Source organism: Cyrtonyx montezumae, unplaced genomic scaffold (assembly GCF_038088225.1).
Source record: "Cyrtonyx montezumae isolate F1298 unplaced genomic scaffold, pur_monq_1.0 scaffold_30, whole genome shotgun sequence".
Taxonomy (NCBI): domain Eukaryota; kingdom Metazoa; phylum Chordata; class Aves; order Galliformes; family Odontophoridae; genus Cyrtonyx; species Cyrtonyx montezumae.
The window spans coordinates 9,171,568-9,189,390 of record NW_027072035.1 but is presented as its reverse complement, the minus strand read 5'-3'; the positions used below and the strand labels follow the sequence as shown (position 1 = coordinate 9,189,390).

Below are 17,823 nucleotides of genomic sequence, written 5' to 3'. Positions count from 1 at the left end.
GGCATGCATTTAGTTATGTAAATGTTTTAACTTTCCAAAATGTGAACTGTGGGCCTAAACCCAAAATGTTTACAATGCCAGCTTCTCATAGAATAACAATTAACATCAAATGATGCTAGTAAGTTTTGGATCTTTTTAATTTTGCACTTGTAGCAGCATCTGAGAGCTGTTTATAAAACATATTTTAGCAAAGTACATAGAGCTTCTTATTGCATAAGCAGCATGAGAAAACTGTTGCTGAACAAAAGAGGCATTGATTAAAATATGTTTTTTAAAGCAGTCTCCACAAGCTGTCATGTTCCTTGATTCATCTGCAGAATTATTAGTGATAAATTATTTTCAGATATTTTGAAGCTCTTAGAGTTATAAGGATTGTGCTAAGAAATGTGTATTTTAAGCATAACTTCCAAGATTTAAAGTGATTCTACACAGTCCTTAACATTCTCATGGTCTTGTAGAAAGCATAGCTAAGCCATGAGGTTTCTTTGGCAATTGCTTAAATCAGCAGCATCTTCTGAGATAACTCAGCTAACAGTGAAGTAGTGTGTACAGAAGTTTTGTTTTCTGGGTGAGCTCTGTATTTTCGGTGATAAGTAGGTGAACAGCATTCTGTATTCCATTCTCTTAGTACAATCTTGCCTGCCTTTTTCTCCTGTGAAACTTCTTGTTCTGGGAGTTCTACAAACAAGACAAGGAAATTAGAGACTGGCCACAAGAATGTTTTTAGAAAGATTCCTGCAATATACAGATTGAATTGTGAGAAGAATTAAGTAGTGCTTATCATTTTCTGAAGAAATAAATGGGCCTTTAGCAACCCTTCTCAGTTTGTGGAAAAGTGCTTACAGTTAAAAAGGAAATAATTTTTATGGAAGGACAAGAATTTTTGTGGGGTTTTTTTTTACATTCTCAGAAATGTAAGATACACTAAAACTGTTAATGTTGCAGCATCTGTGCTCTTAGGTGGTCACTTGAAATTGGACAAGGTCAAAAATAATTTTCAGTGCTAAAGTAGGCAGTCACTATTTACTGAAGGTCACATTCTTGTTCCTTGTGAACAAAAGCAGGAAAAGCACCAGTCGTAATGAGTTCTTGCATTCTGTTAGTGGACACAGCAGGAATCTAATAAGCTAAAAGGGCACAGGAAGTGAATAACTTTCCTCTTAGCAGAGGTGATCCAGCTCCAACAGGGTTAACTGTGACAATACAGTGAGGCTTCCAGGTGCTTTTACTCAAGTTTATCTGTTGCATGGATTAATATTAATTTATTTCCCAGTGTAATGATTGAGTTCCTGACACAAGTGCACTAAATTTTACTGTTGTGCTGAAACTAATGTCAACTTTTTGTCAGATAAAAATAAATTATCATAGAAAAACAGAGATGCAGGTGAGACCTACTGAAGATAGAAAAGTAGAAGAAGATTGGGAATAAAATCTTTTACTTACTCTGTAAGTCTTTGGCATTTTACCCTATTATATAATCATTTTCTCCTAAGCAAATATTCATAGTAAGGGGGAAGGTCCTATGATGAATATTGATCACTCTGAAAGTAATACCTCCTATTTATTTCCATGGAAACTGTAGCAAGTACAAGGAGCACAATAGCACTTTTTAGTACACAATAGCATGTACTGATGCCTTGGATTATTCCTTCCCAGGTACAGGATTTGAAGTTCTTTTTGCTAAACTTCATGTGGTTGCTGTGAGCTCATTTCACCAGTCTGAGTCTCTCTGGGTGGCAGCATGACGCTGGCATATTAGTGAATTCTCACAGTTTTATATCATCTGCAAACTTGCTGAGGGAACACTCTCAACCATTATCCATGTCAACAATGAAGATGCCAAACAGGATCCCAGCATTAGCAGTGTGAGTTAGTGGTCTCCAACAAGATTTCATTCCACTAACTAAGAATGTAAGCTGGTCCATTCCAAGAGTTGCAGTCAATGGCCTGATGACCAGATAGAGACCAGTGACAAGTTGGGGTTAGTACTGGGACCAGCACTATCATCTTTGCTAGTGAAGTGACATGGGCAGTGAGATTGAGTGCACCCTTAGCAGCTTTTCCTGCAACACCAAGCTGTATAGTGTTGTCAACGCATTAAAGGGAAGTGATGCCATCCAGAGGGACAGGCTAGAGAAGAAGTTCTGTGCAAATGTCATTAAGATCAACAGGACCAAGTACAAGATCCTGCACATGGGTTGGGGTAGTCCCAAGTACAAACGTATGCTGGCCAGGGAATGTCCTATTAAGAAAGGACGAGAGAGCTGGGCTTGTTCAGCCAGGAGAAGAGAAGGTTCTGAGGACACTTGTCTATGGCCTTACAATACTTAAAAGGGATCTTCAGAAAAGATGGGAAGAAACTATTCTTCAGGGAGTGTGTACATAAGATGCGAGGAAATGTTTAAAATTACAAGAGAGTAGATTTAAAGTAGATGGCGAGGAGGCACATCCAGCACCCAGTACAGTGGCAGTGCTCTGACAGCCACGTCTTCTTTTTGTTCAGGTTTAAGTGATCGCCATATGTGTGGGGCAGTTCATACTGTTTATGCCATATGGGATTAGTGCTGTCTTCACAAACTGGATTATTCAGGATGAAAATCACAATTCATTACTTGTTACTGTGTGAGTTCTTCTACAAAAGCCTTAGATAGATGCTAATCCCTACCACCAGATTACAGGTTTAAAAAAACCTACTTAGAAATCAGTACTTGACGTTGTGGTCTACTCCAGATGCTTAGTGCCATTTGGTAGAGTTATGATGCTTTGCAGAACTTGGGGATCTATCTCAACACTCATTATGTGAGTGTAGATTTTATTAAAGCAAAAGCAGAAACCTGCTTAGTCAGTTCAGCCCAGTACGATTAAAAATTAGAATCATAGAATAGCTGAGGTTGAAGAGGAACCTTAAATAATCATTGTGCTCCAACTCCCCTGGTGTGGATAGAGTAATTTAACAAGAAAGGTACATATTTACTGAAGAGCAACAACAGCGCATCCTACATTTTTCAGTCAGATGTGTCTCCACCAAGTAAAACACTTATCTGTGATGGTTTTTTTTTTGCTCGTTGCTAATCTCAACATTTACTTTTTTGTTAAGCCTCCCTAGTTTCAGTATGCCAGTCATACTGTCCTGCTCTTGGAGTGACGTTTTCCAGAGTTGTTTATATATAAATCATGGTTGAATTTTAAGTTTACAGCTGTAACTAAACACATCTACAGCAGTGACGTCTGCAACCCTGAAACACTTAAGCATCTGTTGACCTCTTAATGGCCAAGCATTGTTGCGCCAGTTGTCTTGACTAGTTTCTCCATGATAGAGTTACATCAACCCGCTATCAGACATGGTGAATTTACAGGATATTGACATTTGTTAATACACTGCAGTAATGGGTTTCGTTACTGTGGAAGAAAAAAGAAAATATGAAAATCACCTGGTACTAGAACATCTTAGTTCCAAAGAATTTGGATACTTTAATGCATGAAATAATTCACAGAATTTAGGATTTTGTGTTCCTTTCTACCTTGTTAGTTCCACTGCTGTTTGAGTAACGAGTTTGTCTGCACCTCTGAACAGGACTCTTTCATATAGTTCTTCACACTCATCCACACTGGGCAGGGCTAGAGTTTAAAGCCCTCCTCCCTCCCCAGTTTTTTGCCTCTCTCTGTCATAGAGATGAGTAGATTATCTTTGTCTCCTTTGTGTTGGCATTTTCCCTTTCCTTTCTGTTTGAACATTATGCCTGTTCCAGGGATCAGAGATGCTCACTGGGAAGGGTTGCTAGGCCTTGGGTGACAAATGAGTTGAATAAGACATAGTAGTTCCAGAGCCTTGTGCCATAATGTTGGACTTATTGTGGATGAGGAGGACTTCAACACCTAAGTGGGATAGTAAAAACATTCCAGATGTTTGGCTTGGGATGGGAAGACAGGTTGAGTTGTAGGTCTGTTTTTAATGTCATGGATTGACATCTTTCGGCTTGAGCTATTTCTGGGTAACAAATCAGTGAGTCTACTTTTTATACAGGTTGTTGTATTTTATGTATTTTGGGAATATGAATCAAAATTTGGGAAGACAAAACATAAAAAAAATTGCATTGCAGGAGATGGGATTTCTGTGGAGACAAAAATACACTCTTGCTGCTTCTGAGCCTTCCGTATTGGAAACCTGAGACTAAGTTCCTTGTACTTTCTCTGCAGATTACGGCAAGAAAATGACATGGTTGATTCGGCCCCTCAGTGGGAAGCTGTGCTACGGCGACAAAAGGAGAAAAACCAGGCAGATCCAAACTACCGGCGATCCAGGCACAGATCTCGATCGTATGTATCTGTTGCCAACTTTGACATGAAAATTAAGGGTTCTGTGATATGTTAAAATGAAAAAGGAATATCTCCAGTGTGGTTTTTCCTCTCAGCGGCTGAGGAAAAGCAATATTCACGTCGTATGTTCTTTCTTAAGCAGATTCACTTACTCTAGTAATTTGAATTTCAGACAATGAGTAACACAAAAAGAGCTTTGTAACACACCTGGACTGTTACCTTCAGTGAGGTCTATAATTCTGTAACAAGGACAGTGGTTCACATCTGGGCAGTGTGTCTGTGAAAATATTCAGATATTGTGTGGTAGATAGAGGAATTTGTGAGATCTGTGTACACACCTTACATCAATACATCTGCAGCATTGTTCCAGGTGGGACTAGCTGCTGATGTCTCCATGTCCAATTACCATTGGTATGTGGGAGAGCAGCTGTGTAGTACTGAGAAAAAAGCAGTGGAGAGCAATCTTTGTAACTATGTCCTCATCCTCGCTGCCTGGTTAAACCTGGTTAAACTGTTAGCTCCAACGCTGATGCATAATATGTGATCTCTTTGACTCAGTTATGCAGATAATTCCCTTTAATGTCTTTTTTTAAATTTACCTTTCATGTTAAGAATGGACCATCAGAACCTGTATAATGCCTTAATTATTTCATTCTTACCTGTTGAAACTTAATCTGCACTGAGGTTTCTGGTATTCGCAGTCCATTGAGTTCTGTTTGCAGTTACACATGGTGCTGAATCTGTTATCTCCATTTTCATAGTTCACAATTATTGTTTTTTTTATTTGTTTAATGAGAAATAGTACTTAGTATTAAATTTTCAAATGTTGGAATTTCTACTTTAACTGAGTTTGTGCAAACTTGTTCACTTTCAGCTTCACAGGAGTCAGACTTTTTTGGGTGTAATTACACAATGATAAATTACTAATTCTGCCTATATAGATGTCTCAAAATACAGTTGATAAATTTTGATTAACTTTTTTCACATTATACAAAAAGTAGTATAGACTGAGAAACAGATGTTAGATTAAATTTATAGTGAGCTCACTTTTTTTTCATATGCCCAGTGGATTTCATTACAAGGACATTACAGGCTCCCTCTTGTGACCAACTGAGAGTAAGATAGGGGCATTATTTCCAGCACAGTGACATTCTGCTTTACACATCTCTAAATTAATAATAGCAAAAAGTGATGTCATACAAAAGAAGAGAAGATCACAGATGATGCAAAAAAAGGAAGAATCCTGAAGGTTTTGAATGACCCTTCATTCCTTCTGATGATGATTATGTTCCTCCCTTTGTCTCATTCTTCAGTTAAAAGAAGCAGAGAAAAAAAAGAAAACTAACTCAGACTTCCACATATGGTGTAGATATGTAATGTATGGGAGCATGAATGGAAAAAGTAAAATATGAATTCTTTATAAATGTTTTTCAGAAAGTTTAGTAAAAGGCCTTTATGTGGGTGGGTTAACCCAAGCTGTGTTAGGATATAAGAACATTAATTTTATTTAGTTTGGCTCAGCTGTTTGCTTACAGGACTGAATGCAGATCAGAGGCAAGGAAAATGATTCCCTAGAGTACAGGGTATGGCTATTTTTATTTCTGGCCATATGGTCACCTCAGTCTGCACATTTAATGTCTGAAGAAAATCATCATTTTAGTAACACAGCTGAGCCTTTCACATTAAGTTCATTATTTCAGTCATCTTAACTAGAGGTTCATCCTTAAAGTGAGAAGTAATGACTGGAACATTTTTATTGTGTCTGGCATGCTGTATTTCATTTGTTTGATAATGAGTGGTGTTAGTCATTGTTGGTGGCAGGATTTGGTGTCTCCTCAGTCTCAGGAATAAAAATATTTAACAAGAATTTGACCTTTCTATCTTTTAAAGGAATCAAAGACAAAGAGAGCTCCCAATTCTAGTTCTACAGGGTTTATTTTCAGGAGTTCATGTGAAACATCTGTGTAGCCAAAGGGCATTTTTAATTAAGAAGAATGGCCATTAAAATTCCATGGCTATTTAAATTTACAATTTGTGAGTCACACTGAAATATTAATAAGCATGCAGATGCAGATACAGAATATGTTGTAGATTTTATTAACTTGTAGGGTTGTTAAAGCTTGTAAAAAGCAAACAGAAACAAAGAGCTCTGAAGACTCACTGTTAGGGAATTCCTATTAGATTTCTTGCACATCAGTGAATCTGATCAGCAAACAAATTGTTTGTAAACCATTGTCAATTCAAAGCTCAATTCAGATACTGCAGTAAGACAATCTGAACATACATTGTGTGTCCAAACTATGATTTCTAAAACAATTAACAAGAAAAAAGTTGTAAACAAAGTGAGAGAGGTGTTGTGATCTGACTTTGAGGATCAAAGGCTGTTAAGAGCTGTGCAAACACAACTTTTCAGTGCAGGATTTGCAATACCTGCATTACACTTGAGCAAGACATCTCTTTCTACAGGCTTTTCTTCATTTCAGAGTGATAGCATTCCTACTGCCTTTCAAGGAGGCAGGAACAGACCTTTCATAGAAAAATGCTTCTATTCAGATACTCTGTGTGTATCATATTTCTGAATATTCTTTTGTTGGGAGTTAAGCTGAACAAATGCTGGAAAGTAATCACAGTAATGTAACACTTCTTAAGCAGGTGGAAAATAAATAATGTTAAGATGAGAATTCCTGGAAATATTTGCTTGAGAAATTACTGTGTTCAGCCTCTTTCCTTTGTGATTTTTTTTTCCTCATGGCATATTTGACTGTACAGGAATTTTGCAACAGTAGCTTCCTTATTTTTATAGTGGGGGAGGGGGGGGAAGGAAGAGGAGGAGGGAGAGATAGTGGAGATTAAACACCCAGAGCTGGCAGGGAGGCTGCAGATACAGTTCCTAAAAAATGGGGAAGTGAAGATGACTTCTTGTTTAACCATTCTCTACCCATACTGCCTCACAGTTTAGTCTTTCTTACTGCAGGGGAGGCCACGTAATGATTGGTGGGACTGTGAAACTTAGAGTCACATCTTGAACAACTGTATTTCCATGAATGCCTGAAAGCAATGAGCTGATCAGATGGGTTAGTGGTGTGCACATTGCTTTGCTTTGAGAGAGCCTGGGGCATGAGGTGACCCTGAGGCTCTGCTTCCTCAGGCAAACTAGGGCTCGTAGGGGTGACCAAGCTGCCCTGGAGAAGCTGGTATTTTTCACAGAGCCTTTGCATTCCCCACTGCCAGATTATTCAGTCTCTGAGGAGGATGCCTGTCTTCCTAGCCCCTAGGTGAATACAAAACTTGCAGCTGCTGCTCTGTGAACAAGGGTTTGCAGATGAGGAGGAGGAATCAGTTTGGGACTGAGGGCTGGAAAAGGCTGTTAAAAGCCACTGGATAACAAGCTTCTACATCAGGGAATTAAAACATGGGCCAGTGTAAGGAGAAAAGGCAAAATAGGTGCAAAAAGTGAGTTGAGGTGGCAGAAGTGAAAACATAAGAAAATGAAATACACTACAATAAACACAAGCACACAGAGAAGCAAAATCTGAACACTAATAAAAATCACACTGCAAGCTACTCTTGGTGGCTGTAGCTGTTAACATCAGGAGGAGGTGAGCAGTATGGGCAGGCAAGGGTGTTTCGTGGAAATAGCTGCCCTTTGCAGCCCCAAAACATTATGGATCAGTTCATGTTACTCCTGTGAGGGAACCACAAGATTCTCTTGTCTCTATCTGTTTTTGCAAAGCTGATATCTTCTAGTACTTCTACACCTGTAAAATTTAAAAAATGAAATTGCCATCCCTAAGTAAACTGCCTTCATAACAACTGTATAACATTAACTAAAGTCTGGGAATTATCCAAGCATATTAATAGTGAGGTAGAAAAAAAGTAGTGGAACAGTGACAAAAAACAGTTTTGGAATTGATGCTGACATAGCTGTCAAGGGGCAGTGGGGAGCCAATTTAACAGATGCTAAAAGGCTGATGTCTTCCTCAATCTTCATGGACATCTGGATTATTTAATTCCAAAAGCATCTATGACTGTGATGGCCTCTTTTGTTTGAAGAAAAAAAAAAAGAGAAGAGCTTTATCATTAGATGATGTAAGACCAAATCAGTGAGAAACTGTGACTTCAGTGGGAGCATTTATGCATGTTGAGTCCATCTAGAAGTGACACCCGTTGCATCTCAGATGGTGCAGAACAATCTAGCTGTCTACATGGAGATTATATAGACCCAGTGAAAGGGTTATCTGATTACTCCATGCAAATGCAATCCCTGCCAATGTGTAATTAATCTGTTATACCATTTGAGATTCAGCAACAGTGAAGATTTCACACTACTCCTGCAATGATGTAGAATAAGCAGAAGAAAAGAAAGGGGACCCAGTTTGGATGCAGTGTTTTCTGTATTTCACTGGAAAACATGAGGCTTGCCACACAATCTTGCTTTACTACATTTCCATATGTGCATTGCAGAAATTATGATTTTAGCTAAGTAAGTTCTCCACGAATTCAATACATGCTAACATACGGAGCTGGTGTGGGATGTGTGGTTGTGTGGGAGAGAGTTAGTGTCTTTTAGATGGTGGTATTTTGTTTTTCATTGTTTTTTGTCCCAGTCATGACAGTGCTAAAAAAACTGAGGAGAAACCTTAATTGGAAATGACCAGAAAGCAAAGGCTGAGCTGTGACCTCAGTAGAGCAGTGGGTCCTTTACCATTGAGCACTGAGGTGACTGAACACAGAGCTCCTTGGGCCACAGGGTTTCTCCTTTATAAAGGTAATTCTAAAACAGGCTGTCTTCAGCTGGGTAACTGGGTAGCAGTGGCTGGATAATGCTTTGGCTTGCAAAGAGGAGCCCTTCCATCATTGGTATTTTGAACATATTCTTAGCTAGCAAAACAGGACTTGTAGTTTAGAGGAAATAACTTTTCAGTTAGATCAAAGCAATGAAATTTAATGTATTTTCTGAGTTAACAAATACTGTAAGTAGAAGTCACAGGGGGACTATGCTTGCAATGATTTTTGTCCAGGCTGTGCTCTTAACATTATTAAACAGCAACGTGTTGGATGGTGGTTTTCACAATTTGCTGTCTTTGTTGGTATTTGTAGGAGAAGCCCAGATGTACAAGCTAAAGAAGAACTCTGGAAACATATTCAGTAAGTATGGTCCTCATAGCATCACTGCTGCTCTGCCCCTCAAATGGTTACAATCATATCCCTTCTCCTGTGGCTGTGGGTCATTACTTTTGGATTTGGTTCAGTGCCATGATAAATTATGCAGGTGTAAATGACTTATAGAAGATACTGTGGACCACTGAATGCACTAAATTCAGATGTCTATTGTATATAGGTGAATTATAAAGAAAAATACAGTATGTTAGAGCCGGGTCTTACAAAATGTCCTAGTCTGTAATAGCGATACTTTTGGGATGAAGCCCCCTATTCTGTTACACCTAAAACTATCACTTGGAAAGATTAACCATTCCAAAGCACATCTGATGTTCACTGTACACAGTATTCGATACTGTGAAAATGAAACATCAGACTGCATGAAGGTGAGAGCGCAGTGGAACAGGATTTGACATGCAGTTGAAGCAATGACGGTTAAGTTAGACATAGTTCTTAATAGGTTTCCTGTTTTGGTGTCAGGATAGTCTCAGGGCTGACAAGAGCTTGTTTCAATAAGTCTTTCCAGTCTAATATACTACTACTAATAAAAAGAGTGGGTTTGAAGTTGGGAGCTGCTGTTACACTTTTTACTTTGCCTAATGCTTTGTAGGAAAGAACTGGTGGATCCATCTGGCCTGTCTGAGGAGCAATTGAAAGAAATACCATATACAAAAATAGAGTGAGTTTATATCAGGATTTTTCTTTGTGAATGTAAAAGCTTACTTTTTGTTTTTTAATGTGAACTTTGTTATACTGAAGTAGGATTGGGTTTATACTTAAGCCCTATAGTTATGTCTACCCCAGACGTTTACTGAGGATGGGTTGGATGAGAACACTTCATGTTTTTAAAACCTAGCATTTTCTCCTTCCCAAATATGAAAAAAAGTATCTTAATCTCTCTCTGTGTGTCACACACTGAAGAACCTGCTGTATATCTGTATGTTCAGTACGTACATCAAAATATACATAAGTCTATTCTATGTGCTATGCATTACAGAATTTGGGAGAACTGAGTGTAAATAACCATGTCAGTTTATTTCTTGAATTTATGCTTCCCCTTACATTTTCATTCTAGCTCTGTAAAGCAGTGTTTTAACTTGTTCAGCCCCCTTGCTTACCGTGGGCAGCTGCCATGGCATAGCCCTTTCCTTAAGAGCAGACATCTATTTTGCTGTGATAATTGCCCATTTGGGATGCCATATCCTAATGCAGGCAGCTGCCTGTGACAGAAATGGAAACACACTTTGCATTATAATTTGCTTCCTCAGCACCACTGAAAAGAAAAGGACGATGTTATGGCTGCATATATTAATGCATTCTGTATTAAATACTTTCATTCTCAAAAACCAACTTGCCAGTCTGTGACCATTGCACTTGTAAAGCATTGAATTCCAGGTACACACTCAAAAGAAAAGTGTCAGCCATTTATATTCATCCAATGTAAAAAGCTGCCTTTTATACAGAAAAAAATAAAAAATAAAATAAAATAAAGGGAGGATCTCTCTGTTGACAGCTGCATTTCATTTTTATTCTGGAGTATTAACCTCCTGTTGTGAATTTTGTGTCTCTCCTAGGACTCAAGGCGACCCAATACGCATTAGGCATTCACATTCACCTCGAAGTTACCGCCAGTATCGGCGGTCCCAGTGCTCTGATGGTGAAAGATCTGTTCTGTCTGAAGTGAAGTACGTGAGTGGGATTATTAGCAACATACTGTTTTAATCTGGCTCAGAAATTGTTCAGAATTCACGTGCAGTTAGATTAGAAGGGGCATACATGTGATTGTTTGCTGCCATAGGATTCAAGTGAGCCTGTAAATAATAGCTCTTCAGACCTAAGTGACAAAAGAAGTACAAAAGCATTTCTGGTCTGTTTTGGCAACAGAGGCTTGCTTGGTCTACTTAGAAAGGGGAAAATATGAAAAAGAAACCTGCCTCGTTCCTTAGTGGTAAGTTTTGAAGTTTTTGAAGGGAGAATTCATATGCTGCTTTCCAAATATGCACATCTTTAATTAGATCAAAATGTCACCTGTAGTAAGTTGCTTCACAGGAACTCTAGTGTACACAGCAGTAGGTAGATTGGTCTTTCTTAAATGAATTATGTGTAGAGAAAATGCTTACACTCTTCATCAAGGGGCTTGAGAGGCTCGTTTCAGCTAGGTGGCATCCTGGAAGACATGGCACATTCATGATTTCAGATGGTGCTCATCTCATGTGCAAATGAACTGTAGAATTCCTTCCTCTAGACCAGGAGGTAAGAGGCCCTGGAATGAGGATGGGATAAAAGGTGCCATGGAGATGCCTCCACACACTGACTACTGATAGTCAGTACGATAGCTTTTGGTTGGCTAAACTTGGGTGTTGGCCTTCCACATTTTGCTTAGGTTACTCCCAGGATCAGATTTAGTATTATTTTTGTGTACACCTTAACACTTTATAGTTTACTTCAGTATAATAATATCTGCTTTGTAATATCCTGATTCCAGTGCAAAAAATGATCTGGTGCCTCCGCTTCCTGTTACACGATCCTCTGATGTTAAAGGTCCCAGCATCCAATTTACTCAACAGGTTAGTATTTTCACATCCTTTACAGTTTTCCATTTTTTATCTATTTATTTATTTATTTGATACAGAAGGGAATCTAGCTTAAATAAGAGCTTTGTTTCTCAGTGATAATTAAAGCTCACAGATATTTTTTTTCCTTCAGCAGTGACTAGGGATTTTACATTTTTCATTCTATTTTGTTTATGTTTCCAAATGTGTGAAATGCTGTTGCACATGTCTGTGGCAAACACATGCTTCTGCTGCTTAAGGACAGTTTCTCAATTTAAGTTTGATGCATACTTAAGAACATAACCAGCTCTCTACAGGAGGATGATTAACTCTCAGAATGTATTAAAGTGTACAGGTTTCCTTAGGATGTTGTTGTACTGACAGTACATTGTCATTTTTTAATTATTCTCTTAGAGCTTGGGCTTGAGTTATTTTTTTTTCTTTTTCTCAAAAGCTGAATAGTTTTTAACTGACCAAAATCTAAAAAGGAGAAAACTTACCTTCTTAAATGTAATCACCAGCTTTTCTCAGAAGCTATGGTTCCATTACTCAAAGTAGATAGCTGTATTAAACTTAAAAACTGAGAGCAAATTATATTCAGAAAGCGTTTGCAGTTCTGTTATACAAGTAATCTAAAGGAGAACAAATGTACAAGGGAAAATTCTAGACATATTTCCAACTAACTTCTAAATATTTAGAAGGGTATATGCTGCTTTTGTAAGAATTACTTGCTGTTTTACCTGGAGGAAGTTTTTTCAGCAAAGTTATGTTCTTACGAGAAGTATTTTTACTTAAATAATACCTGGGTAAAATTGTATAGGCAGACAGCAAAACTTTACTTTCTCCTAGACTGTTTATTACTATTAATTAGTATTGGTTTGATTTTTTGCTATCATTGCTGAAAATGACATGTTATGTATATGCAATGGCATGTTCTATAAAATTGAGTGTGATCCATAACTAATCAAGGAATACCCCCAGTGGGAAGGGACCCACAAAGATCATTAAGTCCAGATCCCAGCTCCAGCCAGACCACCCAAAATTCAAACCCTTTGAGAGGTTTGTCCAAATACTCCCTGCCATGGGCAGCCCATTCATTCCATGCCCACCACTCTCCTGTGCAGACCCTTTCCCTGACCCCCAGCTGCCCCTCCCCCAGCACAGCTCCATGCCGTTCCCTCGGGCTCTGTCACTGTCACACAGAGCAGAGCTCAGCGCTGCCCTCTGCTCCCTGTGAGAGCTGCAGCCACCATCAGGGCTCCCCTCAGCTCCTCTGTTCTGTGATGAACAGACCCAGGGACCTCAGCTTCGCGACTTGTTTAGCAACACACCATTGTCATTTAGAAACCTAAGCAATAGCATTTCAAATATAAAATCAAAATAACAGGAAACATAAATAAATATCTCCTTCCCACAGCAGTCCTCATGTCTTGTCTTTCAGTCTGGAATATTGATATGCTAATATTGCATGCTGATTCTCTATGTAGTGTGGAAACTGGGCAGAATTTAACTGGTAACATTTGCCCTATTTTGTCCTACAAGCAGTTAGAATCACTTTAAAATCAAGCAACTTAAAAACAGCAATCAGATTTTTTTCACTTTAAGACTAGCTAGCAGATGTCCCATTCTTTGATAGCAATGAACTTCAAGGATTTTAGCATTCCTGCTTAAGATGGAAATGGAAAAAGTTGAGCTATCTGTGGTATTTCTGTAAGAATTTGCTTCAGGAGGAAGGGGGAAGTTGGTGTACTTAAGACTAAGCAAATGTATGCTCTTTATTTTAGTAAGTAACTTGTGTGGTTCATTCCTGTTCAAAATCAAAATCAGGTTATCTCCATTTTTATCCAGTACTGCGTGGCATAAATGCATTGCCCTGGAAGGAATCAAGATACACAAGTGGTCAACATCCATAACCACCTCTCTTTTCACTCTGCCCCAGTATTTCTCACAGCAGTGGCCATTAATTCCCACTGAATGCTGCTTGCAATATTTGGCTAAATACCAAATAATTAGTAGTGGAATTTCCTGAGTAGGGAATATGAATCCAAGTAGCACAGAGAAGCAGAAGCTGGGAGGGGAAGGAGGACACAGGAGGGAGTAAAAAGTTCTTTTTGATCCACTGTAGAGACTTTCATATCCATGGTGTACATATATGTAAACTGCCCTATCCTTTGCCTACAGCGGTCATAGCTACAGCTATCAAAATATGATATTTAAATTCTTATCAAAATATGGTATTTAAATTCTACTGAACTCTTTCAACAAGATAATTTGTTCCCTTCAGAGACGAAATGGATCTAAAGACAGCCTTCTGGAAGAGAAGTCTCAGCCACCTAGTAACATCGATATTAAAACCACTACTAAAATGATAAAAACTGTACAGGTGTCACGCTTCAAGGTAGAGACTTGACTGCTGCACTTGAAGATGATGTTCTTTGGAGGTCAAGAATATGTGTGTGCATGTTCAAGGAAAGGAACTGAAGTTGAAGTGGTGGCAGTTTCTACAGGACATTCAGAAACACAGCCTGCTTGCTGGGAAGGCCAAGCAGTGCCTTTATCACCTGGACCATTCTAGGGGTGTGGCCAATGGAGGAGAAGCTGACCAGTTAGACGACCAAAAAATCCTCATAAAACAGAATGATCAGCAATTTCGATTCCAAAAACTGAACAAAACAATGGCTGCAGAAGAACATGCTTTATGGTCTCCTGTGTAACTGAATAGCCTCCTTCCAAAAAAATGACTGTTAACTAACATGACCACGACCAGATGCTTCAAGAGAAGAAAGTAAGTCATATTTTTGGCCAGTTGTGCAATACAGTTTGATTTGGGAAGAATCATCTTCACAGTTCCATCTGGTCATCAACTTGTGCCCTGATACATAAGGACCTCTAACTCTTACAGTTTATAGCACAACAAGAGATGCTGGTGTTTTTAATACTATTATCAACAGAATCCCATTTTTTTTTAGCTCAGAAATGTTTGATTCAGTAAAGCTGTGTAGCAAATTGTTCCACAGATGATACAGATTTACTCAGCAATGTTCTGGATGGTGAATGTCCTTATGTCCTGTGTTGAGGGCCTATTTAACTGAACATTCCATACCATAAAGATGCATCTATCATCTTATGGTAAACCATACTGGAAAAAATAGGGGATATGTACTTATTATTGTATTAAGATTGTTTAGCAATGCACTTAAGTAATGATTAAACAGAACTGGTAGAGTAGGATTTAAGAGAGCTAGGAAATAGCTCTTTTTTCCTTTTTTTTTTTTTTTTTTTAATGACTAGACTAGCAAAGCCTGCCTTAATCTCTTTTAATATGATAACTTTGTTACTCCTCTCTGAGCCATTTCTGTGATGAAAAAATGACAAAGGCAGTATTTCAGGTATGATAGTCGCTACTTCTGTTGTCAGGGTAGGCAAAGTAATTGTAATGATGCTGCAGGCTGAGCACATTATCTAACAATATAGATCTGAAGTGATGCCTAGCTCTTCTCATGTCCTGTCACTTCATACAAAATGCAGAAGCCATTCCTCTGCCTCTCATTCTTCCACAGATGGGGCAGCTTGGCTTTGCTAATTACAAAGCTTAGCAAAACATCTTTTTATGTTTGTCCTTCATAAAGCCAACCTGTTACCTTTAGTGAGTCACAGTGATTCTAGCTTTTGCACCTAGCAACACTATATGAAGGGACTACAGCCCTTTCACAAAAGCAATACCATTTATGAGGTGGAGTATATGTATGGGACAGAAGTTATGCTTTACAAAAGGCATGATGTTTTCCCTAACAAAAGTAAGAAGTAAAATCTTGCATAATGTGTTTTATTTTCCACAGTATTCCTACATTCTTCAGTGAACTGAGGTGGTCAGATGGATGCTGCTAGCATTTACAACATATATGTTGTAAGTTCTTATTATAACACAGATTAGTCTTCAGGCTGAGTGATGCTACATTGTTCAAGCAAGGCAGATACACCTGACAACATTTTTCTCTAAACAAGTACTTTGGACAATGCTGCTTTTTCAGTAAACAGTTTTAAGAGAAGGAAAGCACCTCAAACCCAGCTGTAGTGTAAATGCTGTTTTCATGGATGCCTTCTGAATTTCATGGAAATGTCATTCTACGACAATAAGCTTCGCTTAAGTCCTTGCTCAAATTGCTAAAAAGTGGACCCAAATTGTCTTGAATTGTTTTTATCAATCATTGTTCCACTTCAAAGTGACCCTTGTATGACTTTGATAAGCATTCTTACAAGTGCTATTATAAAAAGCAAAAGTAAAAAAAAAACAACAGCAACAACAAAAAACAAACAAACAAAAAAAGAGAGAGAAAAGAAAATCCAACACTGTGTAAAGGTTCTGGTGAGGTCATCAGAATCTTTTGCAAGATGATAAGACTACTGAAATACAGCAAACCACATGAGAACTAGTTGAAGTCTCTTGTAATAAAAAATGTTCCAATCAGGAGGATTGCTCACTTTGTAGTTTGTTGCTGTCTAAATCATTGCTGTCTTTCTGGATTCCTTACTCAGGCACATGCAAGTGGAACACATTTGCTTCTTTAGGAGTATGTGTGCTGTTATTGTGCATTATCTGTATGTAGTGCCTGTATCTTGCCAACCTCGGAATATTATTGATCAGGAAGAAAACTGCTTGTAAGGTTTACATCCAACCTTATGTTTTCTGTATGTTGTCATCTTCCTGTGGGCTTTTGTGCACTGTTGGTGGATACCATCAGCCAGATTTGTGGCATATTTAGCCCACTACATGAGAAAATAGGCTTGTGTCTAGTTTGCTATTGGTATACTTTAATTCTCACTTCATAGATGTTTTCTAGCCAAGCCAAATTGTTTGCATTTAAGTGAGAAAATTGCAGTCTTGGATTTGAGTTAGCTGTATTCCCTATGAGATTATTTAGAAAGCAGGATTTTAAAAGATCTAATGATCAATCTGGAGTACTACTATAGTTTTGTCTCAGCACAAGGGAGCGTAAACTTAGCTCACGTATTACATTTTAGTATCAGTGGTGAAACAAACCAGAACATGGACATCAATGTCAGCTAATGAATCAGAAAAGTAAGTTATTCCATAAACATGCACGTCCTTTCCTTTCAAGCTTCTTTTCCTTAGTCATTTGAGGAGAGGCACCTTCTTGTGAGGTTATAAGTTCTGTGAAAAGCCTACAAGAAACTGGTCACCGAAAGCACATTTTTTTGGCACAGTAGCTACAGTAGCTATTCCTGAAACAAGGATATATCTCCTAATTACAGCTCTGAGCTACACATAGCCTGTCCACAGTCACTACCTTCTCCAGCTTCCTGGGCCTAGAGGCATTTGTGTTCTCAGATCTGGAGTTGGGAAGTTGAAGTACTTGCGCAAGACCAGGAATCAAGCATAGTTTACTCTGAGGCTGGATGTCATGCAGACCTGTCATAAAATGGACAAATAACTGATAAAAATTTGAGGCATTCTTAGCTTCTTTGTGCTTCTAGTCTACTGAAGTGACCCCTAGCCTACACTTTTAACTTTGTGCCTCTGTATTTACCTGAGACTTCTGTAAATGCTGTGAATACGCAAGTTGCAGAAATTACTTACTAGCAAAACCAACAATACTGATATATCTCTTTGTAACAAAAACACATTTTATATGATAAAGAGGGTTTGCTATCTGTACCACAAAACTTGCAAAAATTTTTGCACAGCCTAGTTTGGTCCCCTGCTTGTTGGCTGATTTCTTCTGTTGGGAGGTAGCCTTGACCTGCTGTTTTCTACACTGCACTTCTTATCAAT

At 38.4% G+C, this 17,823-nt stretch overlaps 1 protein-coding gene across 2 annotated transcripts in view; it reads left to right on the top strand.

Annotated features, from left to right (window-relative positions):
- Window positions 1–15,352, top strand: part of EPB41L4A (erythrocyte membrane protein band 4.1 like 4A) — a 128,185-nt gene extending 112,833 nt beyond the window's left edge. For both annotated transcript variants that reach the window (XM_065744247.1, XM_065744248.1), the window contains 6 exons: window positions 4,198–4,317; window positions 9,418–9,465; window positions 10,088–10,156; window positions 11,052–11,162; window positions 11,963–12,044; window positions 14,314–15,352. In XM_065744247.1, coding sequence (XP_065600319.1) covers window positions 4,198–4,317; window positions 9,418–9,465; window positions 10,088–10,156; window positions 11,052–11,162; window positions 11,963–12,044; window positions 14,314–14,439 — 556 coding nt within the window. In that variant the 3' untranslated portion in view covers window positions 14,440–15,352. The remainder of the gene's footprint in view (window positions 1–4,197; window positions 4,318–9,417; window positions 9,466–10,087; window positions 10,157–11,051; window positions 11,163–11,962; window positions 12,045–14,313) is intronic.
- Window positions 15,353–17,823: the final 2,471 nt, after the last annotated feature.